General features: G+C 39.5%; 1 protein-coding gene across 6 annotated transcripts; it reads left to right on the top strand.

Annotated features, from left to right (window-relative positions):
• Nucleotides 1-448: 448 nt before the first annotated feature.
• LOC148977507 (uncharacterized) lies at nucleotides 449-27,914 on the top strand. Of its 6 annotated transcripts, XM_089134731.1 has the most exons (15): nucleotides 450-556; nucleotides 649-668; nucleotides 774-832; nucleotides 1,090-1,220; nucleotides 18,108-18,221; nucleotides 18,736-18,849; nucleotides 19,157-19,270; nucleotides 20,399-20,464; nucleotides 21,203-21,316; nucleotides 24,287-24,400; nucleotides 24,717-24,830; nucleotides 25,959-26,024; nucleotides 26,341-26,454; nucleotides 26,763-26,876; nucleotides 27,185-27,914. In XM_089134731.1, exons 4-15 carry the CDS (start codon nucleotides 1,162-1,164, stop codon nucleotides 27,324-27,326), a joined length of 1,245 nt encoding a protein of 414 aa, XP_088990857.1. In that variant the 5' UTR covers nucleotides 450-556; nucleotides 649-668; nucleotides 774-832; nucleotides 1,090-1,161; the 3' UTR covers nucleotides 27,327-27,914. The 6 variants fall into 6 exon arrangements, with proteins under 6 accessions (XP_088990856.1, XP_088990857.1, XP_088990858.1 ...); XM_089134730.1 differs by having other exon boundaries at nucleotides 449-668; XM_089134732.1 differs by lacking the exons at nucleotides 649-668; nucleotides 774-832.

Raw genomic sequence — 27,914 nt, 5'->3', positions numbered from 1 at the left:
TAAATCCATTTACACGTGACTGTGAGTGTAAGTTGATAAAAAAACGTAAAAATAAATAAATAACAAAAATATACGGTAGAAATATAAAGACATATAGGCCTATGGTAGAAATATGAAGACAATATATGGTAGAAATATGAACAAACAAATCAAAAAGCCTGAAGGAAACAACTTTTTAACAAACTCCATGATGTCATGACACAGGAAAGCTCTTCACGTGCTTCAGGAAAGTTCATTAGTTTAAACGGGGTTAGCTAAAGCTGTGAAAAACATTTTTGAGCTAAAAATGTAAAACATTTCTGTGGTTAATCATTCACCCACATATCGTTCCAAACCCGTAAGACATTCGTTTATATTCGGAACACAAAGAACTTTTAAAGGTAGGCCTATTTAAAAAATGTAACTGTTTGCGTTCTAGCGGTTAATAAACAAACCGCGTCATGCGGACGAACATTGCCGCCGGATCTACTTTTTTTCTGTTTATGGCGAGTCACGCGGCCGGTAATGTGCTACTCCGTAGGCAGCGGTTTAAAATGAGTGAAGACCAAAAACACAGGTTGTATGAATGATTTATGATGAACTCGCAAAGTATATGTATTTTATTTGTAAAAAAAAAAAATAAAATGTTAGGTGTACCTCCTTTTACAGTCTACTCAACTAAAGTGAAAGTAAGTTAGAGTTCTCCTTTAGACATTTTAAGCAGGTGAAATACCAATACGGAAAAACAAAGTGTTTAATAGAAACAATTAACTTACGCAGGAATTTCCATGTAGTTTTATGATGTTAAAGCTGGAGGATTTGAGATCCTGTATCTTGTAAAAGTTTGATCAAGGTGAGTGTTAATGTGTTTAACTTCCACATATTAATATGAATCTCTGCACTGCTGGACATGTTAAGTGTGATTGTTTACATGAAATCTTTAAAGGGTTTCTTTCACTTCAATGATTCTTTTGTGTTTCATGATGGCTGTGATTCTTCAGAAGTTTAACAGCATATGTGGGAACAATGAGCTTGAGTTAATGTAGTGATTCTTTTCCTCACACACTATATGCTCAGCTAAAAGAAGGTTGTTTAATTCATTTAATTTAGTGTGTAAATGTTTCTTCATTCGGAGTCAGTGGAGGAGAGATCAAACTCATCAGATTCTCCTGCATCTTCATCATGGCTGATTTACAAGCATCCAGAGATGGAGATCATGGAGATTCTCTTCCAGTATGCAGGTACTTTCAACAAACACGGCCTATTTTGCCTGTTTTTGTTTTAAAGGAAAACTCCGACTTTTTGGGACTTTAGCCTATTCATCTTACCCCCATGCTTACCCCCCAGAGTTAGATAAGTCCATACCATAGGCGGAAATCGCGGGGGCTCAGGACCCCCCCCCATCTGAGGGTTGTCCCGTCCCCCCAAAAAAAACATTAAATTATATTGTAAATTGTATTTACATTGTAAATATTGTATTGTAAATAATGTAATGATTTATTCTTAAAATAATTAAGAAATAACACAAATGCAAATGGGGCAATAACGAAAAAAACGTGCGTTCTAAACATTTTGAGACCCCCCCTCCCTTGCCTCACAGTGCGTTGGTCCACTGCCTCCGCCCCTTTTACCTCAGACACACACATTCCGGTGGCGGGAGAGAAGAAGATAGTTTTTGAGTAGTTAGTTGTTGAACTCCAGTAAAGGGGTCGCACACCGGACGAGAAGTGCAGCATCGCGTCGCGCAGCGCCACGTCTTTAAAATTCGAACACATTATTCTCAATGAGTGTACACACACCAGCGGCGCCATGCGGCGTCTGTCCGCGGCGCCCAGCAACGACTCAGGACCGTGTTCAAAACCCTGCTGCGCCACAGAGCGCCATATAGTTTATACATAGTTTTATATACAATTTAAATTATTTTTGTCTCAAATCGGTGCTGATGCATCCTGCCCTATGCTGCAAATATACATTTAGTTTTGCATTCATTTACAGAAATCAGCTGCTTGAATGCTGATGTTATTGGATTTTTCAGGTGAGATTCTTAATTCATTCAACGGATGCTCTGAGGTAAAGTTTTCAGACTGCAGACTCAGCAACGATTGTATTTAATTGTACAGTAATAACATGGAACAGACATTATCTTCATTTCATGTCATGATACATTACAATATTGCTGGCCATACACTGATTAGAAAGTTTGCATCCGGTGTGCGATAACGTTACCTGGAGTTGTCCTAGACGCTGTGCTGCGCTTCTCGTCCGTGCGACCCCCTTTAGTCAATTTTATTTTATTCACTTTATACATCGGATGAAGTGATTATTTTCTCTTTAATATAGATTATGCCGAGTCATTATATAATAAATCATGTCAAAAAAACAAATATATGATTGTGTAACCAATGTACTTTTGTCACTGATGCAGTCTGCTATGTTAGCGATTATAATTTTACCCTTCCTTGTTTATAATAGTCTATGCGTTTACCTAGCTTGTTTAATAGCCAGTATATCCCTACACACAAACACACAGAGTGTACACATACACTACTACGTGATGTAACGTTAGGAGAGTAGATTCACAGCTGGCTTAAACCAGAAAGAAATTTTAAGAAGTATAATGAAATGGTCTCCATGCTACACTAATAATAGTACTAGTAAGGCTTTCCTCTGTGTTTTTTTGCCTGTATTATTGGTGTCCCCTTCAAAATTTGTTCTTGAGAATTGTTATGTTTATTGTCCCCCCCCCCCCCCCCCCAACATTTTGATGAAATTTTCGCCCCTGGTCCATACATACCTTTTTCATCTCCGTGCGTGCTATAAGTCTGTTTGACGCACCCACCGCTAGCCTAGCTTAGCACAAAGACTGGATGTGAATGGTTGCAGCTTTACTAATCCAAATGAGTGACAAAATAACACAAACGTTTTCCTATTTACATGTTGTGGTTTGTATAGTCACAGAGTGTGCAAATATCAAGGCCATATGAGACACAGACATCTTTTAACCGTATAAATACTATATTTTCTGAAGGCGAAGCACTGCTACTTGGGCAGAGTGATAACAATCACCTGAGACGCACCGTGACGAGGAGAGTGTTCGCTGAGTGTTGGAGTGAGTCAGCAATTACTAACGTTAGATAGAAAAGCATAGTTTATCATGGGTGTTTGCTTTATTGTATGAGCTGTGACAATAAACAGGGGAGACCAGGTAATACAGTACCATGTTTCATTGATTTCCAACCAAAAACGCACCCAGATTTATAAATATCACATGAATAAATAATTAATATTACAGGAATCAATATATTTTAAATGCAATTTATTAGCTGAACCAAATGTATTCAACAGTATATAATATACAGTAAAATTGCATTACTATAGGATAGAATAAGGGGAAAGTAATAGCACAAATTGTTTTTGCACAATGAACTCACAGCCTATCGTACCCTTTTGCACGCTCAAGTTTGTTATTTCCATGGTTATTTCAAATTTAGGCTAGGCGCGCCACGCGCAGGGTGCAAGTTCAACGCGGTGAACGCGCTCGTTTTTTTCCCAAGCGCGTCCGCACCGCATCAAGATAAAAACATATTCATACCCTAATCATATAATAGTGTTACAAACGTTATATTAGCTCTGGCTAATGGCACTGTTACAGTAGGTCATCTAAAAACATAACGGAACACTTACCTCAGCCGCAGGTGATCCACTTGTCCTGTCTGTGCTATCGATGGGATAACTTAGCCGTATCCTTCAGCACATTATGGTCCGTGTGGCAAATTCCATTTTTTCAAAATAGTCGTCCATTGAAATGTACCGAGCAAACATAATGTCCCTTGATAATCTATTTAGGTGTGTTTGAATAAATATCCAGAGTAAGTTAGCCATTTCTTCATCCAGTCAGCGTTTTTAGTTGGAATTCTGTGAAACATGGTATTACCTCCCCTGTTTACTGTCGCAGCTATTTACAATAGAGCGAAAACCCATGACTCTAAACTACGCTTTTACTATTTATAAATTGCTGACTCTGTTACCCAAACAATGACGGCGTGTCTCAGGTGATGCGGTTATCACTCCGCCAAAGTAGCAGTGCTTCGCCTTCATAGAATAGTTCCCAGGTTTTATACGGTTAAAAGATGTCTGTGTCTCATTTGACTTTGTTATTTGTACATTCTGTGACTATACAAATCACAACATGTAAATAGGAAAACGTTTGCGTTATTTTGCCACTCATTTGGATTAGTATGAAAGCTGCAACCATTCACATCCAGTCTTTGTGCTAAGCTAAGCTAGCGGTGGGTGCGTCAAACAGACTTATAGCACGCACGGAGATGAAAAAGGTATATATGGACTTATCTAACTCTGGGGGGTAAGGTGAATAGGCTAAAGTCCCAAAAAGTCGGAGTGTTCCTTTAAAACTAACATGAAAAAAAATGAAAGATGAGTGTTTAATATGGTTCCTCTCATAAAGAATGAACACCTTAATCAAGTCAAGTCAAGTCACATTTATTTATATAGCGCTTTTCACAATACAGATTGTATCAAAGCAGCTTCACAGTGATAACATGAAAGTAGCACAACACAGATCAACAACATTGCTAAACACTAAATAACCCCAACTGAGCAAGCTCAAAGCAAGCCAAAAGCAAGGCGACAGTGGCAAGGAACCAAACTCCATCAGATTGGATGGAGAAAAAACCTTGGGAGAACCCAGGCTCAGTCGGGGGCCAGTTCTCCTCTGGCTTACATTCATATTGTTTAAATATAAATATTAAATATAAATATTGTTTATGAATCAAACGGCGCCATAACATATCGCAGGCGTTGAGTCGTCTCATCACAGGCGTTGAGTCGTCTCATCACAGGCGTTGGGGCATCCGAAATCCCCGTGAGAGGCTGGACACAAAACTGGACCTGACGAACGCCATTTTTCTCGGGACAAGCATCCCGAGATAACAGCAGAAAGGCAGATGGGAAATAATTAGCATAGCTGATGTTCATAATGATTTCCGTTATAACTCACAAACTCTCCGTAACCTGAACTCTCCGCAACCCAACCATACGCGCCGACCATACGCGCCGACCCGTTTGTCTAAAAGGCTGTCGAGCCCCACTGGTGCGTTAAGCAGTTTCAGTGGCAAACGGTTCCGTATGGCATAACAGAGGACTAGAAGGTAAGCATTATGTGAATGCTTGACTAAAGAGATGCGTCTTTAATCTAGTTTTAAACTGTGTCAGCGAGTCAGAGCCTCGGACCTTATCTGGAAGGCCATTCCAGAGTTTTGGAGCTAAATGCGAGAACACCCTCCCTCCTTTACTGGACTTCGATATCCTAGGAATGACCAGAAGCCTTGAATTTAGTGATCTTAAGGAACGCGGTGGATTGTAGGGCGAAAGAAGGTCCGTTAAGTACATAGGTGCTAAACCATTTAGGGCTTTATAGGTCAGTAGTAGTATTTTGTAGTTGATGCGGAACTTAATAGGTAGCCAGTGTAGAGATGATAAAATCTGTGTTATATGATCATATTTTCTTGACCTAGTAAGAACTCTAGCAGCTGCATTTTGTACTAACTGTAGCTTGTTTATTGAGGATGCAGGACAACCGGCTAATAAAGCATTACAGTAATCTAGTCTCGAGGTCATGAATGCGTGAACTAATTTTTCTGCATCAGAAATAGATAGCATGTTACGTAGCTTAGCAATGTTTCTAAGGTGGAAAAAGGCTGTTCTTGTAACATATGAAATATGATTTTCGAAAGACAAGTTGCGGTCTAGTATAACACCCAGGTCTTTTACTGTAGTGGATAAAGTAACAGGACATCCGTCTATATTAAAGTTGTATTGTAAGAGGTTTTGTGAGTAGTTTTTTGGACCAATAAGTAATACCTCCGTTTTATCTGAATTTAATAGCAGGAAATTACGCGTCATCCAGCATTTTATATCTTTGAGACACTCTGTCATTTTAGATGAGTTAGTGTTTTCATCTGGTCGTGATGAAATATACAATTGAGTGTCGTCAGCGTAACAGTGGAAATTAATTCCATGTTTTCTTATAATATTACCAAGTGGCAGCATATATATTGAGAATAGCAGAGGGCCTAAAACCGATCCTTGCGGTACTCCATAGTCTACTGACGTTATCTTTGATTTTTTCCCATTTAAACAGACAAAATGAGAACGGTCCGATAAGTATGATCTAAACCAGCTTAAGGCCTGTCCCTGGACACCGGTGAAGTTTTGTAGTCGATCCAAGAGTATTATATGATCTATAGTGTCGAACGCAGCGCTAAGATCAAGTAGGACTAGTATTGAGATACAGCCTTGGTCAGAAGCTAAAAGTAAATCATTTGTAATTTTAACTAGCGCAGTTTCTGTACTATGATGCGGTCTGAATCCTGACTGGAATTTTTCATAGATATCATTTTCTTGCAAAAAAGAGCACAATTGAGCGGACACTACTTTTTCAAGTATTTTGGACATAAATGGAAGATTTGAAATGGGTCTGTAATTTGCCAAGTTATTTGGATCTAATTGCGGTTTCTTAATGAGCGGTTTTATTACAGCCAGCTTGTATATTTTTGGGACATTGAGGAGAGGCTCTTCCACTGCAGGTAATAGTTCTTTCAGTAGTTTAGTGGGTATTGGATCTAATAAACATGTTGTTGGTTTAGATGCAATTATAAGTTTATTTAGCTCCTCCTGTCCTATCGTTGTAAAGCGGTGTAGTTGTTCTAGAGGGTCCATAATTGAAGCTGAATCATAAGACACCTGTCACGGGGTAAGGTGCAGGAATGCAGGAGTGTAGGCGGAAGGAACGGAAGGAGTCCAGATTCACAATGGAGATGTAATTTAATGGAAATACAGGCAGGAAGGCAGGGTAACACCGGGTAACATACAACATCGACCGACAATCAAGGGTAAAACAGAGGGAACTAAATACACAGAATAATCAAACATAATGGGGTGAGAACAGGTGAAACAGATGATGATGACGAGGAACAGGTGGCTGATGAGGGAGTGAAAACGGGATAGGGTGACGAGAGGATCCTGGGAAGTGTAGTGCTGAAGACAAGACAGACTGGTGCAGACGGAGGACTGTGACAGAACTCCCCCCTCCCGGGAGGCGTGACCTCACGCCGCAGAACAGAGGAAGGAGGGGGGACGAACTGAGGGCTGAGAGGGGTGAGGCCAGGGCGGAGCAGGCTGAGGGCGTGGCCAGGGCGGAGCAGGCTGAGGGCGTGGCCAGGGCGGAGCAGGCTGAGGGCGTGGCCAGGGCGGAGCAGGCTGAGGGCGTGGCCAGGGCGGAGCAGGCTGAGGGCGAGACCCGGGCGAAGCAGGCTGAGGGCGAGACCAGGGCGAAGCAGGCTGAGGGCGTGGCCAGGGCGGAGCAGGCTGAGGGCGTGGCCAGGGCGGAGCAGGCTGAGGGCGTGGCCAGGGCGGAGCAGGCTGAGGGCGTGGCCAGGGCGGAGCAGGCTGAGGTCGAGACCAGGGCGAAGCAGGCTGAGGGTGAGACCAGGGCGAAGCAGGCTGAGGGTGTGGCCAAGGCGGGGCAGGCTGAGGGCGAGACCAGGGCGAAGCAGGCTGAGGGCGAGACCAGGGCGGAGCAGGCTGGACGGTCTCCGGCACAGGCTGGACGTTCTCTGGCGCTGGCTGGACGGTCTGTGGCGTTGGCAGGACGGTCTCTGGGGCTGGGCTGGTCGGGCCCAGCGAAGAAGAGAGCTCGGCCTCGGAGAGACTGGACGGAACCAGCAGTGATGAGCGTTCAGTCTCTGGAGGGCTGGACGGAACCAGCAGTGAAGAGCGTTCAGTCTCTGGAGGGCTGGACGGAACCAGCAGTGAAGAGCGTTCAGTCTCTGGAGGGCTGGACGGAACCAGCAGTGAAGAGCATACTGTCTCTGGAGGACTGGACGGAACCAGCAGTGATGAGCATTCAGTCTCTGGAGGGCTGGACGGAACCAGCAGTGAAGAGCATACTGTCTCTGGAGGGCTAGACTGAACCAGCAGTGAAGAGCATACAGTCTCTAGAGGGCTGGACGGAACCAGCAGTGAAGAGCATACAGTCTCTAGAGGGCTGGACGGAACCAGCAGTGAAGAGCATTCAGTCTCTGGAGGACTGGACGGAACCAGCAGTGAAGAGCGTTCAGTCTCTGGATGGCTGGACGGAACCAGCAGTGAAGAGCATACAGTCTCTGGAGGGCTGGACGGAACCTGCAGTGAAGAGCATACTGTCTCTGAAGGGCTGGACGGAACCAGCAGTGAAGAGCATTCAGTCTCTGGAGAGCTGGACGGAACCAGCAGTGAAGAGCATTCAGTCTCTGGAGGGCTGGACGGAACCAGCAGTGAAGAGCATACTGTCTCTGAAGGGCTGGACGGAACCAGCAGTGAAGAGCATTCAGTCTTTGGAGGGCTGGACGGAACCAGCGGTGAAGAGCATACTGTCTCTGGAGGGCTGGACGGAACCAGCGGTGAAGAGCATACAGTCTCTGGAGAGCTGGACGGAACCAGCGGTGAAGAGCATTCAGACTCTGGAGAGCTGGACGGAACCAGCGGTGAAGAGCATTCAGTCTCTGGAGAGCTGGACGGAACCAGCGGTGAAGAGCATTCAGTCTCTGGAGAGCTGGACGGAGCCAGCGGTGAAGAGCATTCAGTCTCTGGAGAGCTGGACGGAACCAGCGGTGAAGAGCCTTCAGTCTCTGGAGAGCTGGACGGAACCAGCGGTGAAGAGCATTCAGTCTCTGGAGAGCTGGACGGAACCAGCTGTGAAGAGCATTCAGTTTCTGGAGAGCTGGACGGAACCAGCGGTGAAGAGCATTCAATCTCTGGAGAGCTGGACGGAACCAGCGGTGAAGAGCATTCAATCTCTGGAGAGATGGACGGAACCAGCGGTGAAGAGCATTCAGTCTCTGGAGAGCTGGACGGAACCAGCGGGGAAGAGCATTCAGTCTCTGGAGAGCTGGACGGAACCAGCGGTGAAGAGCATTCAGTCCCTGGAGAGCTGGACGGAACCAGCGGTGAAGAGCATTCAATCTCTGAAGAGCTGGACGGAACCAGCAGTGAAGAGCATTCAGTCTCTGGAGAGCTGGACGGAACCAGCGGTGAAGAGCATTCAGTCTCTGGAGAGCTGGACGGAACCAGCAGTGAAGAGCATACAGTCTCTGGAGAGCTGGACGGAACCAGCAGTGAAGAGCATACAGTCTCTGGAGAGCTGGACGGAACCAGCAGTGAAGAGCATTCAGTCTCTGGAGAGCTGGACGGAACCAGCGGTGAAGAGCATTCAGTCTCTGGAGAGCTGGACGGAACCAGCGGTGAAGAGCATTCGGTCTCTGGAGAGCTGGACGGAACCAGCGTTGAAAGCTCGGGCTCGGCAGGGCTGACGGTGAGCGCAGGCTCGGCAGGGCTGACGGTGAGCGCAGGCTCGGCAGGGCTGACGGTGAGCGCAGGCTCGGCAGGGCTGACGGTGAGCGCAGGCTCGGCAGGGCTGACGGTGAGCGCAGGCTCGGCAGGGCTGACGGTGAGCGCAGGCTCGGCAGGGCTGACGGTGCGCGCAGGCTCGGCAGGGCTGACGGTGAGCGCAGGCTCGGCAGGGCTGACGGTGAGCGCAGGCTTTCTGGGGACAAGCATCAAGCGGGGGCGCCGAAACAGGAGTTCATGCTCAGGAGGACTGGACGGAACCAGCGGGGAAAGCTCGGGCTCGACAAGGCTGACGGTGAGTGCAAGCTTTCGGGGAACGAGCATCAAACGGGGCCGGTGAGTCGGGTGTAGAATCCCCTGGAAGATCCCGGCGTCCATGTTGCTTTTTGTGGTCGGTCGATCTGTCACGGGGTAAGGTGCAGGAATGCAGGAGTGTAGGCGGAAGGAACGGAAGGAGTCCAGATTCACAATGGAGATGTAATTTAATGGAACTACAGGCTGGAAGGCAGGGTAACACCGGGTAACATACAACATCGACCGACAATCAAGGGTAAAACAGAGGGAACTAAATACACAGAATAATCAAACATAATGGGGTGAGAACAGGTGAAACAGATGATGATGACGAGGAACAGGTGGCTGATGAGGGAGTGAACACGGGATAGGGTGACAAGAGGATCCTGGGAAGTGTAGTGCTGAAGACAAGACAGACTGGTGCAGACGGAGGAATGTGACAACACCATAGCGGATTGTACATTTATAATTTTGTTTCGGATGCTTTCTATTTTCGCATTGAAGTAATTCATAAAATCATTACTACTAAACTGTAACGGTATATTTTGCTCTGGTGATGTCTGTTTATTTGTTAGTCTAGCCACGGTGTTAAATAAAAACCTTGGATTATTTTGGTTATTTTCGATTAGTTTGCGGAGATGCTCAGCCCTGGCTGTTTTTAGTGTCTTTTTATAACGTGACATACTGTCTTTCCACGCGATTCTAAAGACCTCTAAATTAGTTTGTTTCCATTTACGCTCTAAGTTGCGAGTTTCTCTCTTGATAGCATGCGTAGCACTGTTGTACGCTTTCCGTGCTTTAATTTTCTCTCTAACCTTTTTTAATCTAATTGGCGCAACAATATCTAATTTACTAGTAAGAATGGTGCTTAAACTGCTAGTCATTTCCTCTAATTCATCTGTTTGTTTGGGTTCACTTTGCAGCTTAGATAGATCAGGTAAGCTATTTGAAAATCCATCTATAGTGGTTGGAAGGATTGTTCTGCCTGGTCTATAACGTGGCGCAACATGACATATTTCATCAGTACGTATTATGCAAGTCACCATGTAATGATCAGTGACATCATCGCTTTGCGGTATAATATCTATATCAGTTGGATCGGTTCCATATGATATAATTAAATCTAGTGTATGATTTAGACGATGAGTGGGACCACTGACGTTTTGTTTGACCCCAAAGGAGTTTAATAAATCTGTAAACGCAGCCCCTAAAGCATCATTTGTATTATCTACGTGTATGTTAAAATCTCCAGCAATTATTGCTTTATCGACATTTACCAATAGATCCGAGAGAAAGTCTGCGAACTCTTTTAGGAATTCAGCATATGGCCCTGGAGGTCTATATACAGTAGCCAGGGCTAGAGATAATATGGATTTCCTTCTTACATCTAAGAGCGTAACATTTAGCACAAGTACTTCAAATGAATTAAACCTGTGACCTGTTTTCTGAGTAATATTAAAAATATCTTTATAGATTGTTGCAACACCGCCGCCACGACCGATCAGACGAGGCTCATGTTTATAACAGTATCCTGGCGGAGTAGATTCGTTTAGACCGAAATACTCATTTGGTTTAAGCCAGGTTTCAGTAAGGCACAGAACATCGAAGTTATTGTCTGTGACCATTTCATTTACAATAACCGCCTTAGGTGTGAGCGACAGTGTTGGGAGTAACGCATTACAAAAGTAATACATTACAGTAACATATTACTTTTTGCTGTAACGCAGTAGTGTAAGGCATTACTAATCAATTTTCAGTAATATTTTACTCGTTACATGTTCAGCAGTGTTGTGCAAGTTACTTCCAAACTGTAATACATTAGGTATTACTTGTTACTGTTATTTAAAAGTAATTCATTACCTTACAATATTACTGTCTCAGAATTGTAATGCGTTACATTACTCATGTATTACTTTTGAGTTACTTTCACCAAAATAACTAAGTAGAACAACTTTGGGGCTGTAACGATATGCAATATGAAACCGAAATCGCGATTCGCCACACGACTCAGATCCACGAGCAGAATTGCGACACACCTCTTCCAATTCCCAGCATTATTCTCCTTACCGTCCAGATCCAGTGCTGCCTTATCTTTATTTTATTTTTAAAAAATTAGGCTATTAGTATTATTTGAAGTTAACATTATAAAATACGTAGACCTACACCACAAAACTAGTTAAGGAGCATTATGGACATGACATTTGCAGTCAAAACTTGAAATAAAAATTCTCAGAAAATACATGTATTGAAACGTCTAGGCTTCCTCAAAGGACTCCAGACATTAGACAAATATCAGTCTATGTTTTATTTTTAATATTAGGGAAAAGACACACATTCATGCGTGACAAAAAAAAATAGGAGGCAAAATATATTTTTTGAAATTCTGCTAATTACACTGCGCAAATCAGATGAGGAAGGGTTGGCTCTCCAGTCTCCATAGAACTTAAAATATTCATTTTATTTTAGTTTTCGTGTTCGCATTTATGAGGAAAAAACAATGTTACAGACACGACCGCTCTGAACTGGCACTAAAAGACTGCTTTAAAACTTTCACACGGTATGTTGCCTTTAAGAAGTAAAAGCAGACAATACACTGTAATACAACTGTAATACAAGCCTCACTGAACATGTAACGAGTAAAATATTACTGAAAATTGATTAGTAATGCCTTACACTACTGCGTTACAGCAAAAAGTAGTATGTTACTGTAATGTATTACTTTTGTAATGCGTTACTCCCAACACTGATGTTCAGTGAGGCTTGTATTACAGTTGTATTACAGTGTATTGTCTGCTTTTACTTCTTAAAGGCAACATACTGTGTGAAAGTTTTAAAGCAGTCTTTTAGTGCCAGTTCAGAGCGGTCGTGTCTGTAACATTGTTTTTTCCTCATAAATGCGAACACGAAAACTAAAATAAAATGAATATTTTAAGTTCTATGGAGACTGGAGAGCCAACCCTTTCTCATCTGATTTGCGCAGTGTAATTAACAGAATTTCAAAAAATATATTTTGCCTCCTATTTTTTTTTGTCACGCATGAATGTGTGTCTTTTCCCTAATATTAAAAATAAAACATAGACTGATATTTGTCTAATGTCTGGAGTCCTTTGAGGAAGCCTAGACGTTTCAATACATGTATTTTCTGAGAATTTTTATTTCAAGTTTTGACTGCAAATGTCATGTCCATAATGCTCCTTAACTAGTTTTGTGGTGTAGGTCTACGTATTTTATAATGTTAACTTCAAATAATACTAATAGCCTAATTTTTTAAAAATAAAATAAAGATAAGGCAGCATTGGATCTGGACGGTAAGGAGAATAATGCTGGGAATTGGAAGAGGTGTGTCGAAACACCTCACGAAACACCTGAACAACCAAAGTTGTTCTACTTAGCTATTTTGGTGAAAGTAACTCAAAAGTAATACATGAGTAATGTAACGCATTACAATTCTGAGACAGTAATATTGTAAGGTAATGAATTACTTTTAAATAACAGTAACAAGTAATACCTAATGTATTACAGTTTGGAAGTAACTTGCACAACACTGAGTAGTATGAAGCTGCAGACTCGGAGACCTGCATCTACAGTCCCCCTGCACCCAGAGTCCCGCATTCTCAGACCCCTCGTTTTTCGAGTCAGCGCCTCCTATCAAATTGTATCAGATAAACAGAACTTAAGCTAAAACGTGAGTAGGCTGTCTTCAATTTTATTTAGAGAATCGTAATAGCTCGTTTGATTTATTTTTTAATAAAACTAATTTAGCTAATCGATACAACATAAGAATAGTCCATTTAATATTTGTAAAGGTAGTTTGTAACAAGATTTGAGCCGTTGTTTCTTCGCCCTCTTTACCCCGAAAATATTTTGATAGCTAACGTTAGCCTTTAACCTCGGACTTTTTTATATGTCATAAATGCTGCAGTTATTTTTACTGCCTATTTTGTGCCCCCATATATCTCAAACCCACAAAGTTGTCCAAAGTTCAAAAACATCTCAAGGGACACTTCTACAGTCAGAGCAGTGCAACATGAATTTGAATTTTTTTCTTTCTTTTTGAAAGATCATAAGACATGTGCTATCGTATCCAGTACACCATACATCGATGGAGTTGCCCCTTCCGATTCCAGCAACGTATCATTTTATGATTATGCAAAGCGACTTATAAATGAGTTTTTTTTAATGCAATTAAAGACGAAAAGTAAAGTCACGAACACAGTTTGTTCTTCCTTTTTTCTTTACAGTAAGATGATGTTTAGGTGATCATTAAATAAAGTAGCCTACTGAATTGTTTATTATTGGTGTTTTGTCTATTCTGATTTATTTTGCTTCGCATTCAAAATATCAAAAAACAGATTGTGTTATGTTAGCATGGTAATGTTAATTAGACCATTATAGGTTGAACTGAAAGAAAAAGTGGAATTTGAATTTTGAATAAAAAAAAATATATAAAAAAAAAACCCAAACATTGTAGCAATAAAATATCACATAGACTATTTTTCAGAAGATAGTTCAATCTGTAATTGTATCCCTTCCATCAGTAACAATGAGTTTTTTTGGCACCTGCATTAAGCAGGGAACGCAAATATTTATTGGATAATTTATTTGAAGACCGTAATATTGCATCCTATTGTTTTTAATTGCATTTGGATAAGAGTGCACTGTACTCTGTGTGCGGGTGTTATTCGATCTTTTGAACAGCAGGAGGCGCTGTGTTCGAAAAATGAGGGGTCTGAGAATGCGGGACTCTCGGTGGGGGACTGTAGATGCAGGCTCCGAGTCTGCAGCTTCATAATATTGACAACACTGGCCCCAAAGTTGTTCTACTTCAGGGCTCCAGACTAACTTTTTTACTAGGAGCGCTGTTGCCCCTAACTGAAAATTTTAGGAGCGCAAGCTGAAAATTTAGGGGCACACCTTAAATCAGCTTGCAATGCAATTATTCAAATTTCCCCCAAAATAACTGTAATACTGACAAATTCTTTAATAATAAATAGACCTAACATTATGATATGCTGTTTTGTTTTAAGTTTACAGGGTTTCAGACTCAAAGTTGAGGGCAGCATCACCTCAAATGAGAACTCACAGCGAGTTCTACAAAAAAAAAAATCTGGTAGCACTGCTGAAAATAAATCACTAAGCTTAATTTAGGGTGTAGATGAAATTAACTTTAGTTATTATCATTTATAATGTCTTAATATTAATTAATAAAAGTAGTGAAAATATGTATATGGAGTGAAAATAGCCAATAAACATCCTACTGTTTACAATGGTATTATTATTTTTTTAAGTGTTTAAATAAGAGTTTTCCAACATCTCAAATTTTTTCTTTTTAGGACAATTTTTAAAGGATGAACAAAAAATGTGTTGGTAATCACATTAAAAATACAAAAAAATAAAACATTTATATATGATATTATTGAAGTGCTGGGAAAAGATGTGTAGGCTACTTGTAAGCATTTGATTTTCTTACACATTATCATATTTATGGTTAGAGTTAACTTACTACATTAGCCTAAATCCATGGTTCTGTTAGGCTGATTTGTGGACTGAAAGCCTTCTATAAGTGTTTCTCCTGATTTCCACGTCAGCGCTGTTTGATCTGATATGGTTTATAACAGAACTCTGCGCCGAATCGGAGTGTTTCTCACTGGATCTCGTGGTGTTGATGTTATTAATTCTGAGGCGAATTCAATGGATTTCTTCACTGGATCTCCTATTAACAGTGTTGCGTGAGCGAGATCGGCCCGCGACTGGCAAGTTCGGGGCTTTATTTTACCGTCAATGGTTCGGATCGCTGCTGCTGCTCCACGGTCCTATGAGTGGCGTATTTTTGTTCCACTTTCATTTTGTTTGCATTCGCTGCTAGGTAACGACTAACGAGTCGATAGATCGCTGATTGCTCAGACGCACATCAGGATGTGATATTTGTCTCCGTCTCCTTCCCACAGACGTTTAATCGCGCTATTCTTGTCACGGATTCATTGACGCGCCCCTTCCACGCTTTACCATGCGTTTAACGTGCGGCAAATTTACTAGTCGCACATGTGCGACTGGATGTAAAATTCAGTCGCACACTCTCAAATTTTGGTCGCAAAATGCGACCATTTGGTCGCAGTCTGGAGCCCTGTACTTAGTTATTTTGGTGAAAGTAACTCAAAAGTAATACATGAGTAATGTAACGCATTACAATTCTGAGACAGTAATATTGTAAGGTAATGAATTACTTTTAATTATACCATGGTCTGGGTGAATACTCGATTCTGATTGGCTGCAGGGTGTCCGTTAAAAAGTGATAGAGGACACCTAGTAAAGTAGTTCTGGTGAAACTGCCTGTTTACCATTCGAAATTAATAAATAAATGCGCTGCCTACAACGGCTGTGAGTAACCATAGCAACAGGCAGTCACATGGTCTATAACGTTAGATATTATAGCCTAATACAACAATGAGCGACTTGTGCTATTTCTTTTAACATTTATGGAGAATATGGCAACTTTGACGACTGGTATGCTGCTGAAGAAAGAAAAAAATGTAAATAAAACGGAGAAAATTACACCGCTGCTGCTCTGCTCCATTGAACTCTATTGGTAACGACGTAACTTGCGACCATAGTTGGATAACGATGCTTTCGGGAAATGCACCCCTGAATGAGACCCTGCGGGAGTTTTACGCAGCTGTCCAGACAACCAAGGCAGGAGAAGGCTGAACGTTACAGCGTTTCAAGCCTAAGGAGCCTGAGGAAAATTACCCTCTCTTTGATCTGATTAATTTATTGCCCTCTATAACGTTAAGCGCGAATAGCTGGAGATCAGAGCTAATTGTTTTTTTTTTTATTGTTGTTTGATTAATTGTTTTATGAGTAATAAAAAAAAAAAAACTATGCCTACCTTTGTGTTTCATGAAAAAAAAATGCATTTGTGAACCTGGAGGGATACGAACTAAGCGGACTATATATCTCCGGTTGCTAAATAAACACTCAGGCAGGCAAGGCAAGTTATTATTTGTAAAAACTAGATTTAGCCTAATTAAAATATAAACTAATGTTTTATTTGGCAAGTGACCATGGTATAAGCGGGTTAATGCCCTCCGAGGTGTCCATTGTCAGGTTTTAATGGACTTCGGCGGAGGCAACCGTCCTCCGCTGCGCGTCGGCCGGTTTACGCCTCGCCGTCGTCCATTAAAACCTGACAATGGACACCTCGTCGGGCATTAACCCTTACATAACAGTAACAAGTAATACCTAATGTATTACAGTTTGGAAGTAACTTGCACAACACTGGTGAGCGATCTAATGTTTAGGAGACCTAGCTTTAGAAATTGTTTTTGTTCACTGATATTTAGATTTTCTGGTTTAATTACAATAAGATTTTTGCTAGATCCTACACTAGATTTATTGTTTGGCTTCACTAAATGAGGAATAGACACAGTTTCTATATAACGTTCCACACTATGCTTATTAGTTAAGTTTGGACCGCAAAGGCTGTAATTTGGACTTTGACTCATTAGTCATCTGGTGCGTAGTGTCTTGGAAATGTTGTCCGACAGCACAGCCGCTCCGATTCGGCTGGGATGGAGACCATCTGTGCTGTACAGCCTCGGTCTTTCCCAAAACAGATGCCAGTTATTTACAAAGTGCAGCCTCTGTTCATTACACAATGACATTAACCATTCATTTAATGCAAAAAGTCTACTGAACCTTTCCTGTCCTTGTCTGTACGTGGGAAGCGGTCCAGACACGATGATCGCTGCTTTAGGCGCTGTGCTGCGTACCGTCTCGATCAGGCTCCTGTAGTCCTTCTTCAGAACCTCCGTCTGCCGCAGCCTAATGTCGTTCGCTCCCGCGTGCAGCACAACAGCTCCGACGCGCTCGTCCCCGTTCAGGATCTCGGGAACTTGTGCAGCAACATCAAGAACACGAGCACCAGGAAAGCAGTGAGTGCGCACCTTACCTTTATCCGAATTAGCGCGGACATGGCGGACTATGGATGTGCCGATGATCACGGCGTCATCGCGTTCCGGCTCGCGAAGAGGGGAGAAGCGGTTCCGGGTGGAGATCTCGAAGACCGGGAGGGGCGGAGAGGCAGCTCTGGTCCTGGCTCGTGTCTTCCGCTGTGTGATCCATGGTCCATGTTGTTTCGGTGCCGGAGTGAATGAAGCCTGAGATGATCGCATCTTCCTCGGCAGAGTAACATACGGAGTAGATGAACTCGGAGTCAAAGAGTGATTTGATTTGTTAGCGTCGGCGCGTGATGCTTCAAGCGTTGAGCGCCGATCCAACAGCTCGGCTTGCTTCACCAGCAGACCGCGGATCTGTTTCTCGACGTATTCCAGCTCCTGCTTCACCGTGAAGAGCTCGAATGTGTCTTCACCTTAATCTAAAGGATTAAACTGAATCTTTTCTCTGTTACTTTTCTCTGTTCTCTGTTCCAGTTCAGTCCAACAGAAGAGCTCAAACCCAGAGTCCAGCTGTGTGTCTAGGAAGAGTAATGCCTCTATGAATATGCCAATAACGTTTAAGAGTGGAGACACACAGCCTCATCTCAGGTATATCATTTCTTATGCTTATAGTGTAACACTATTAAATATTGTATTACACCACAGAAAAAGTGATTGATTGATTGACAATAAAAAATGATGCATTGTTTTACATCTTTTTTTCTGGGATGTAATATAATATTTAACAGTGTTACACTATAAGCATAACATAGAAATGATATACCTGGGATCAGGCCATGTGTCTCCACTCTTAAACGTTAGTGGCATATTCATAGAGGCATTACTCTTCCTAGAAAAAGTTACTCGAATCAATGACTGGTATTAATAAAGATCCATTCTTACAGTTGGTTTAGGGTTTAGTTACTCTTTAAAGTATGATGAATGATTAATGTTTGATTTGCTGCCACTTTCCTCTAGAAATAACAAATTTTTGCTGTTTTTGTTTTAAAACTAACATGAAAAAAAATAATGAAAGATAAATGTTCATATCAATAATGGTTCTTCTCATAAAGAATGAACATAGTAATCTAAAGGATTAAACTGAATCTGTTCTCTGTTCCAGTTCAGTCCAGCAGAAGAGCTCAAACCCAGAGTCCAGCTGTGTGTCTACGAAGAGTAACGCCTCTATGAATATGACACTAACGTTTAAGAGTGGAGACATATGGCCTGATCTCAGGTATATCATTTCTATGTTATGCTTATAGTGTAACACTGTTATATTATGTTACATCACAGAAAAAAGATGTAATACAATGCATCACTTTTTATTGTCTAGATTTAAACAATAAATGTACCCCCCCACACACACACACACACAGATCGAATACACATTTATAGAGAAAATATAAATTTTTGCTGTTTTTGTTTTAAAACTAACATGAAAAAAATAATGAAAGATAAATGTTCATATCAATAATTGTTCTTCTCATAAAGAATGAACATAGTAATATAAAGGATTAAACTGAATCTGTTCTCTGTTCCAGTTCAGTCCAGCAGAAGAGCTCAAACCCAGAGTCCAGCTGTGTGTCTATGAGGAGTAACGCCTCTATGAATATGCCACTAACGTTTAAGAGTGGAGACACACAGCCTCATCTCAGGTATATTATTTCTATGTTATGCTTATAGTGTAACACTGTTAAATATTGTATTACATCACAGAAAAAGTGATTGATTGATTGATTGATTTATTTTATTTTATTTGACAATTTAAATATAAAAATATGAAACAGTATGAAACCGTGTCATACATAAAAATAAAAAAATAAGTAGTCAGAGTTAACATAGTAAAGCCCAAAGAGTTATTTCTAGAGGAAAGTGGCAGCAAATCAAACATTAATCATTCATCATTCATTCATACTTTAAAGGGTTAGTTCACCCAAAAATGAAAATTAAGTCATTAATTACTCACCCCTATGCTGTACCAACCCCGTAAAACCTTCGTTCGTCTTCGGAACACAAATTAAGATATTTTTGATTAAATTTGAGAGCTGTATAACTACCACATTGGCTCCTAAGGGACTGCCTCTTGACGGCCCAGAAAGTCAATGAAGAAAATGTTTAAATATCCCAAGTGACTACCGTGGCTCAACTATATGTTTATCAAGCGACGCGAATACTTTTTGTGCGAAAAAACAAACAAAAATAACGAGTTTATTCGACTATTTCTTTTCTTCCTTGTAGGCCAGAAACGAGACTTCCTTAGATTTCCACGACGCATGCGCGAGATTTGCGATCTGCTTACACTACTTCAGAGCCGCTCTGCACTACTTCAGATCGCAATTCTCGCGCATGTGTCGTGGAAATCTAAGGAAGTCTCGTTTCTGGCCTACAAGGAAGAAAAGAAATAGTCGAATAAACTCGTTATTTTTGTTTGTTTGTTCGCACAAAAAGGATTCGCGTCGCTTGATAAACATATAGTTGAGCCACGGTAGTCACTTGGGATATTTAAACATTTTCTTCATTGACTTTCTGGGCCGTCAAGAGGCAGTCCCTTAGGAGCCAATGTGGTAGTTATACAGCTCTCAAATTTAATCAAAAATATCTTTATTTGTGTTCCGAAGACGAACGAAGGTCTTACGGGGTTGGTACAGCATGGGGGTGAGTAATTAATGACTTAATTTTCATTTTTGGGTGAACTAACCCTTTAAAGAGTAACTAAACCCTAAACCAACTGTAAGAATGGATCTTTATTAATACCAGTCATTGATTCGAGTAACTTTTTCTAGGAAGAGTAATGCCTCTATGAATATGCCACTAACGTTTAAGAGTGGAGACATATGGCCTGATCTCAGGTATATCATTTCTATGTTATGCTTATAGTGTAACACTGTTAAATATTATATTACATCACAGAAAAAAAGATGTAATACAATGCATCACTTTTTATTGTCTAGATTTAAACAATAAATGTACCCACACACACACACACACACACACACACAGATCAAATACACATTTATAGAGAAAATATACATTTTTGCTGTTTTTGTTTTAAAACTAACATGAAAAAAATAATGAAAGATAAATGTTCATATCAATAATTGTTCTTCTCATAAAGAATGAACATAGTAATCTAAAGGATTAAACTGAATCTGTTCTCTGTTCCGGTTCAGTCCAGCAGAAGAGCTCAAACCCAGAGTCCAGCTGTGTGTCTATGAAGAGTAACGCCTCTATGAATATGCCACTAACGTTTAAGAGTGGAGACATATGGCCTGATCTCAGGTATATCATTTCTATGTTATGCTTATAGTGTAACACTGTTAAATATTATATTACATCACAGAAAAAAAGATGTAATACAATGCATCACTTTTTATTGTCTAGATTTAAACAATAAATGTACCCACACACACACACACACACAGATCAAATACACATTTATAGAGAAAATATACATTTTTGCTGTTTTTGTTTTAAAACTAACATGAAAAAAATAATGAAAGATAAATGTTCATATCAATAATTGTTCTTCTCATAAAGAATGAACATAGTAATCTAAAGGATTAAACTGAATCTGTTCTCTGTTCCAGTTCAGTCCAGCAGAAGAGCTCAAACCCAGAGTCCAGCTGTGCGTCTATGAGGAGTAACGCCTCTATGAATATGCCACTAACGTTTAAGAGTGGAGACACACAGCCTCATCTCAGGTATATCATTTCTATGTTATGCTTATAGTGTAACGATGTTAAATATTGTATTACATCACAGAAAAAGTGATTGATTGATTGATTGATTTATTTTATTTTATTTGACAATTTAAATATAAAAATATGAAACAGTATGAAACCGTGTCATACATAAAAATAAAAAAATAAGTAGTCAGAGTTAACATAGTAAAGCCCAAAGAGTTATTTCTAGAGGAAAGTGGCAGCAAATCAAACATTAATCATTCATCATTCATTCATACTTTAAAGGGTTAGTTCACCCAAAAATGAAAATTAAGTCATTAATTACTCACCCCTATGCTGTACCAACCCCGTAAAACCTTTGTTCGTCTTCGGAACACAAATTAAGATATTTTTGATTAAATTTGAGAGCTGTATAACTACCACATTGGCTCCTAAGGGACTGCCTCTTGACGGCCCAGAAAGTCAATGAAGAAAATGTTTAAATATCCCAAGTGACTACCGTGGCTCAACTATATGTTTATCAAGCGACGCGAATACTTTTTGTGCGAAAAAACAAACAAAAATAACGAGTTTATTCGACTATTTCTTTTCTTCCTTGTAGGCCAGAAACGAGACTTCCTTAGATTTCCACGACGCATGCGCGAGATTTGCGATCTGCTTACACTACTTCAGAGCCGCTCTGCACTACTTCAGATCGCAATTCTCGCGCATGTGTCGTGGAAATCTAAGGAAGTCTCGTTTCTGGCCTACAAGGAAGAAAAGAAATAGTCGAATAAACTCGTTATTTTTGTTTGTTTGTTCGCACAAAAAGGATTCGCGTCGCTTGATAAACATATAGTTGAGCCACGGTAGTCACTTGGGATATTTAAACATTTTCTTCATTGACTTTCTGGGCCGTCAAGAGGCAGTCCCTTAGGAGCCAATGTGGTAGTTATACAGCTCTCAAATTTAATCAAAAATATCTTTATTTGTGTTCCGAAGACGAACGAAGGTCTTACGGGGTTGGTACAGCATGGGGGTGAGTAATTAATAGGGATGGGTACCGAAACCCGGTATTAAACGGGCCCCGGTACTGAATTTTGAAAGACCGCTGTATCGATAAGCTCGGACGTTACCGGTTCTGCTGTCGGTACTGGAGAAATTAAGTAAATACACGCAAGTTGGGCTACTATTTATTATTCCTATAAAGACGTTATCTTGAACATGTTTATATCACCAGCCATTTCTATATATAAACTATATTTTAATTAAACCATATGTCTGTGATGCAAATTTGCAATTCGCAGTTCAGAAGAGAGAGAGAGAGAGAGAGAAGAGAGAGAGAGTGATCTCTCACGCAAAGCCACAGCACGCGCAACACGACAGCCCTTGCTTAATGAGTGACAATGAGGACAGAACTAAACATCCAACGTGGTTACACTTTAGATCTGGGGTATTATTCTAATATATTTTGTATTTCGGCTTCCAAAAGATTATAAAAGAAGATATTTGAGATAAAACCGTTAAAAAACGAAACGATCTGTCCAGCTTAACTTCCTTTACTTCAAAGCACTGCGGAGCGCTGTCAGTTCTTCCTAAAACCCAAACGTAACCGTCAGAATCAGCACGATCGGCGATTGTTTCAAAGTGCTGTCTTCTACTGTTGCAAGATCAAGAAAATAGCTATTAAAAACACAAAAACCTGCGCAAGAGACGCTGTTCACAAGGCGGTGCACGCTCCGAAACGGACTGCAACGAGACAAGAAAAGTAACCTATATACTTGGGCTTTGTGCGTCCTTAACTATCAAATATACATACAAATGTCAAAATGACCAGCTCTGAGATTCACTTAAACACAGTTTATTCACTTAAACACATGTCTTAAACGGACGTAAATAATAGGGAGAAAATGATGGTGCATCAGTCCCCATTAGATCTGCAATCGGTCTTAAAGGGGCAGCAGTCTAATAGCCTAAACCTGCTGACGATTCAGCCATTAATGCAAATCAAACAACAAAAGGCAGAGAAAATCACTCACAGCCTTTGAATGAGTAACTTTAGATTTAATAAGCATTATTCTATCTATGATAAACTACAGTGCTATTTTATATTTGATTAATAGGTTTCTTTTCAGACAGAAACAATTACCTGACAAGATATGCTAGTAGACCTTCCTGAAATTAAAGCACTTTGTATATAATTTGTACCTTTGATTAATTGTATTCTTGTGTTTGTACTTGTTTTTTTTTCTTATGTGTCCTTTTTGTATAAACAAAAAAAGCCTGCACATTGCTGCATAACAAAAATATATTTTTCTTCGTTTTTCTTTTTATATTTTACATTTCAAAATATAAAGTTTAATTATGTTCTTAATTCTTAAAAAAAAAAAAAAAAAAAAAAACACCAAAAAGAACCGATAAGAATACCGTTAAAGTACCGGATCGATAAGCGGTATCGGTAAGAGTAGTAATACCGATAAAACCTTAACGATACCCATCCCTAGTAATTAATGACTTAATTTTCATTTTTGGGTGAACTAACCCTTTAAAGAGTAACTAAACCCTAAACCAACTGTAAGAATGGATCTTTATTAATACCAGTCATTGATTCGAGTAACTTTTTCTAGGAAGAGTAATGTCTCTATGAATATGCCACTAACGTTTAAGAGTGGAGACATATGGCCTGATCTCAGGTATATCATTTCTATGTTATGCTTATAGTGTAACACTGTTAAATATTATATTACATCACAGAAAAAAAGATGTAATACAATGCATCACTTTTTATTGTCTAGATTTAAACAATAAATGTACCCACACACACACACACACACACACACACAGATCAAATACACATTTATAGAGAAAATATACATTTTTGCTGTTTTTGTTTTAAAACTAACATGAAAAAAATAATGAAAGATAAATGTTCATATCAATAATTGTTCTTCTCATAAAGAATGAACATAGTAATCTAAAGGATTAAACTGAATCTGTTCTCTGTTCCAGTTCAGTCCAGCAGAAGAGCTCAAACCCAGAGTCCAGCTGTGTGTCTATGAAGAGTAACGCCTCTATGAATATGCCACTAACGTTTAAGAGTGGAGACATATGGCCTGATCTCAGGTATATCATTTCTATGTTATGCTTATAGTGTAACACTGTTAAATATTATATTACATCACAGAAAAAAAGATGTAATACAATGCATCACTTTTTATTGTCTAGATTTAAACAATAAATGTACCCACACACACACACACACACACACACACAGATCAAATACACATTTATAGAGAAAATATACATTTTTGCTGTTTTTGTTTTAAAACTAACATGAAAAAAATAATGAAAGATAAATGTTCATATCAATAATTGTTCTTCTCATAAAGAATGAACATAGTAATCTAAAGGATTAAACTGAATCTGTTCTCTGTTCCAGTTCAGTCCAGCAGAAGAGCTCAAACCCAGAGTCCAGCTGTGCGTCTATGAGGAGTAACGCCTCTATGAATATGCCACTAACGTTTAAGAGTGGAGACACACAGCCTCATCTCAGGTATATCATTTCTATGTTATGCTTATAGTGTAACGATGTTAAATATTGTATTACATCACAGAAAAAGTGATTGATTGATTGATTGATTTATTTTATTTTATTTGACAATTTAAATATAAAAATATGAAACAGTATGAAACCGTGTCATACATAAAAATAAAAAAATAAGTAGTCAGAGTTAACATAGTAAAGCCCAAAGAGTTATTTCTAGAGGAAAGTGGCAGCAAATCAAACATTAATCATTCATCATTCATTCATACTTTAAAGGGTTAGTTCACCCAAAAATGAAAATTAAGTCATTAATTACTCACCCCTATGCTGTACCAACCCCGTAAAACCTTTGTTCGTCTTCGGAACACAAATTAAGATATTTTTGATTAAATTTGAGAGCTGTATAACTACCACATTGGCTCCTAAGGGACTGCCTCTTGACGGCCCAGAAAGTCAATGAAGAAAATGTTTAAATATCCCAAGTGACTACCGTGGCTCAACTATATGTTTATCAAGCGACGCGAATACTTTTTGTGCGAAAAAACAAACAAAAATAACGAGTTTATTCGACTATTTCTTTTCTTCCTTGTAGGCCAGAAACGAGACTTCCTTAGATTTCCACGACGCATGCGCGAGATTTGCGATCTGCTTACACTACTTCAGAGCCGCTCTGCACTACTTCAGATCGCAATTCTCGCGCATGTGTCGTGGAAATCTAAGGAAGTCTCGTTTCTGGCCTACAAGGAAGAAAAGAAATAGTCGAATAAACTCGTTATTTTTGTTTGTTTGTTCGCACAAAAAGGATTCGCGTCGCTTGATAAACATATAGTTGAGCCACGGTAGTCACTTGGGATATTTAAACATTTTCTTCATTGACTTTCTGGGCCGTCAAGAGGCAGTCCCTTAGGAGCCAATGTGGTAGTTATACAGCTCTCAAATTTAATCAAAAATATCTTTATTTGTGTTCCGAAGACGAACGAAGGTCTTACGGGGTTGGTACAGCATGGGGGTGAGTAATTAATGACTTAATTTTCATTTTTGGGTGAACTAACCCTTTAAAGAGTAACTAAACCCTAAACCAACTGTAAGAATGGATCTTTATTAATACCAGTCATTGATTCGAGTAACTTTTTCTAGGAAGAGTAATGCCTCTATGAATATGCCACTAACGTTTAAGAGTGGAGACATATGGCCTGATCTCAGGTATATCATTTCTATGTTATGCTTATAGTGTAACACTGTTAAATATTATATTACATCACAGAAAAAAAGATGTAATACAATGCATCACTTTTTATTGTCTAGATTTAAACAATAAATGTACCCACACACACACACACACACACACACACAGATCAAATACACATTTATAGAGAAAATATACATTTTTGCTGTTTTTGTTTTAAAACTAACATGAAAAAAATAATGAAAGATAAATGTTCATATCAATAATTGTTCTTCTCATAAAGAATGAACATAGTAATCTAAAGGATTAAACTGAATCTGTTCTCTGTTCCAGTTCAGTCCAGCAGAAGAGCTCAAACCCAGAGTCCAGCTGTGTGTCTATGAAGAGTAACGCCTCTATGAATATGCCACTAACGTTTAAGAGTGGAGACATATGGCCTGATCTCAGGTATATCATTTCTATGTTATGCTTATAGTGTAACACTGTTAAATATTATATTACATCACAGAAAAAAAGATGTAATACAATGCATCATTTTTTATTGTCTAGATTTAAACAATAAATGTACCCACACACACACACACACACAGATCAAATACACATTTATAGAGAAAATATACATTTTTGCTGTTTTTGTTTTAAAACTAACATGAAAAAAATAATGAAAGATAAATGTTCATATCAATAATTGTTCTTCTCATAAAGAATGAACATAGTAATCTAAAGGATTAAACTGAATCTGTTCTCTGTTCCAGTTCAGTCCAGCAGAAGAGCTCAAACCCAGAGTCCAGCTGTGTGTCTATGAAGAGTAACGCCTCTATGAATATGCCACTAACGTTTAAGAGTGGAGACATATGGCCTGATCTCAGGTATATCATTTCTATGTTATGCTTATAGTGTAACACTGTTAAATATTATATTACATCACAGAAAAAAAGATGTAATACAATGCATCACTTTTTATTGTCTAGATTTAAACAATAAATGTACCCACACACACACACACACACAGATCAAATACACATTTATAGAGAAAATATACATTTTTGCTGTTTTTGTTTTAAAACTAACATGAAAAAAATAATGAAAGATAAATGTTCATATCAATAATTGTTCTTCTCATAAAGAATGAACATAGTAATCTAAAGGATTAAACTGAATCTGTTCTCTGTTCCAGTTCAGTCCAGCAGAAGAGCTCAAACCCAGAGTCTAGCTGTGCGTCTATGAGGAGTAACGCCTCTATGAATATGCCACTAACGTTTAAGAGTGGAGACACACAGCCTCATCTCAGGTATATCATTTCTATGTTATGCTTATAGTGTAACGATGTTAAATATTGTATTACATCACAGAAAAAGTGATTGATTGATTGATTGATTTTATTTGACAATTTAAATATAAAAATATGAAACAGTATGAAACCGTGTCATACATAAAAATAAAAAAATAAGTAGTCAGAGTTAACATAGTAAAGCCCAAAGAGTTATTTCTAGAGGAAAGTGGCAGCAAATCAAACATTAATCATTCATCATACTTTAAAGAGTAACTAAACCCTAAACCAACTGTAAGAATGGATCTTTATTAATACCAGTTATTGATTCGAGTAACTTTTTTGACATTTGTATAAAGTGTTTTAATTCTATAATATATGGTGTAAAAACGTCTTAGTGCTGCCCTCTTCAGGTTGAACGGTGGCTACTGCAGTTGAATTTTCCTATTGGATGTTAGCGGTTCTTCGTGACGTACGCACGTTTCAGCTCACCACGCTCTTGGTACGAGCTACGCCCTTGGCAGTGTCAAGTCAAGTCACATTTATTTATATTGCGCTTTTCACAATACAGATTTTATCAAAGCAGCTTCACAGTGATAACATGAAAGTAGTACAACACAGATCAATAATATTGTTA

Source organism: Pimephales promelas, chromosome 9, assembly GCF_988280905.1.
Source record: "Pimephales promelas chromosome 9, fPimPro1.hap1.1, whole genome shotgun sequence".
Classification (NCBI taxonomy): domain Eukaryota; kingdom Metazoa; phylum Chordata; class Actinopteri; order Cypriniformes; family Leuciscidae; genus Pimephales; species Pimephales promelas.
The sequence above is the reverse complement of the archived record's forward strand: the minus strand, read 5'-3'. Positions and strand labels throughout refer to the sequence as shown.

Excerpts from the sequence above, each read along its gene's own strand:
- LOC148977507 (XM_089134730.1), top strand. The coding sequence starts at position 1,162 with ATGGCTGATTTACAAGCATCCAGAGATGGAGATCATGGAGATTCTCTT. Across the intron at positions 19,271-20,398 it reads GACACACAGCCTCATCTCAG|GAAGAGTAATGCCTCTATGA; the intron begins GTATATTATTTC and ends AACTTTTTCTAG. Across the intron at positions 21,317-24,286 it reads GACACACAGCCTCATCTCAG|TTCAGTCCAGCAGAAGAGCT; the intron begins GTATATCATTTC and ends TCTCTGTTCCAG.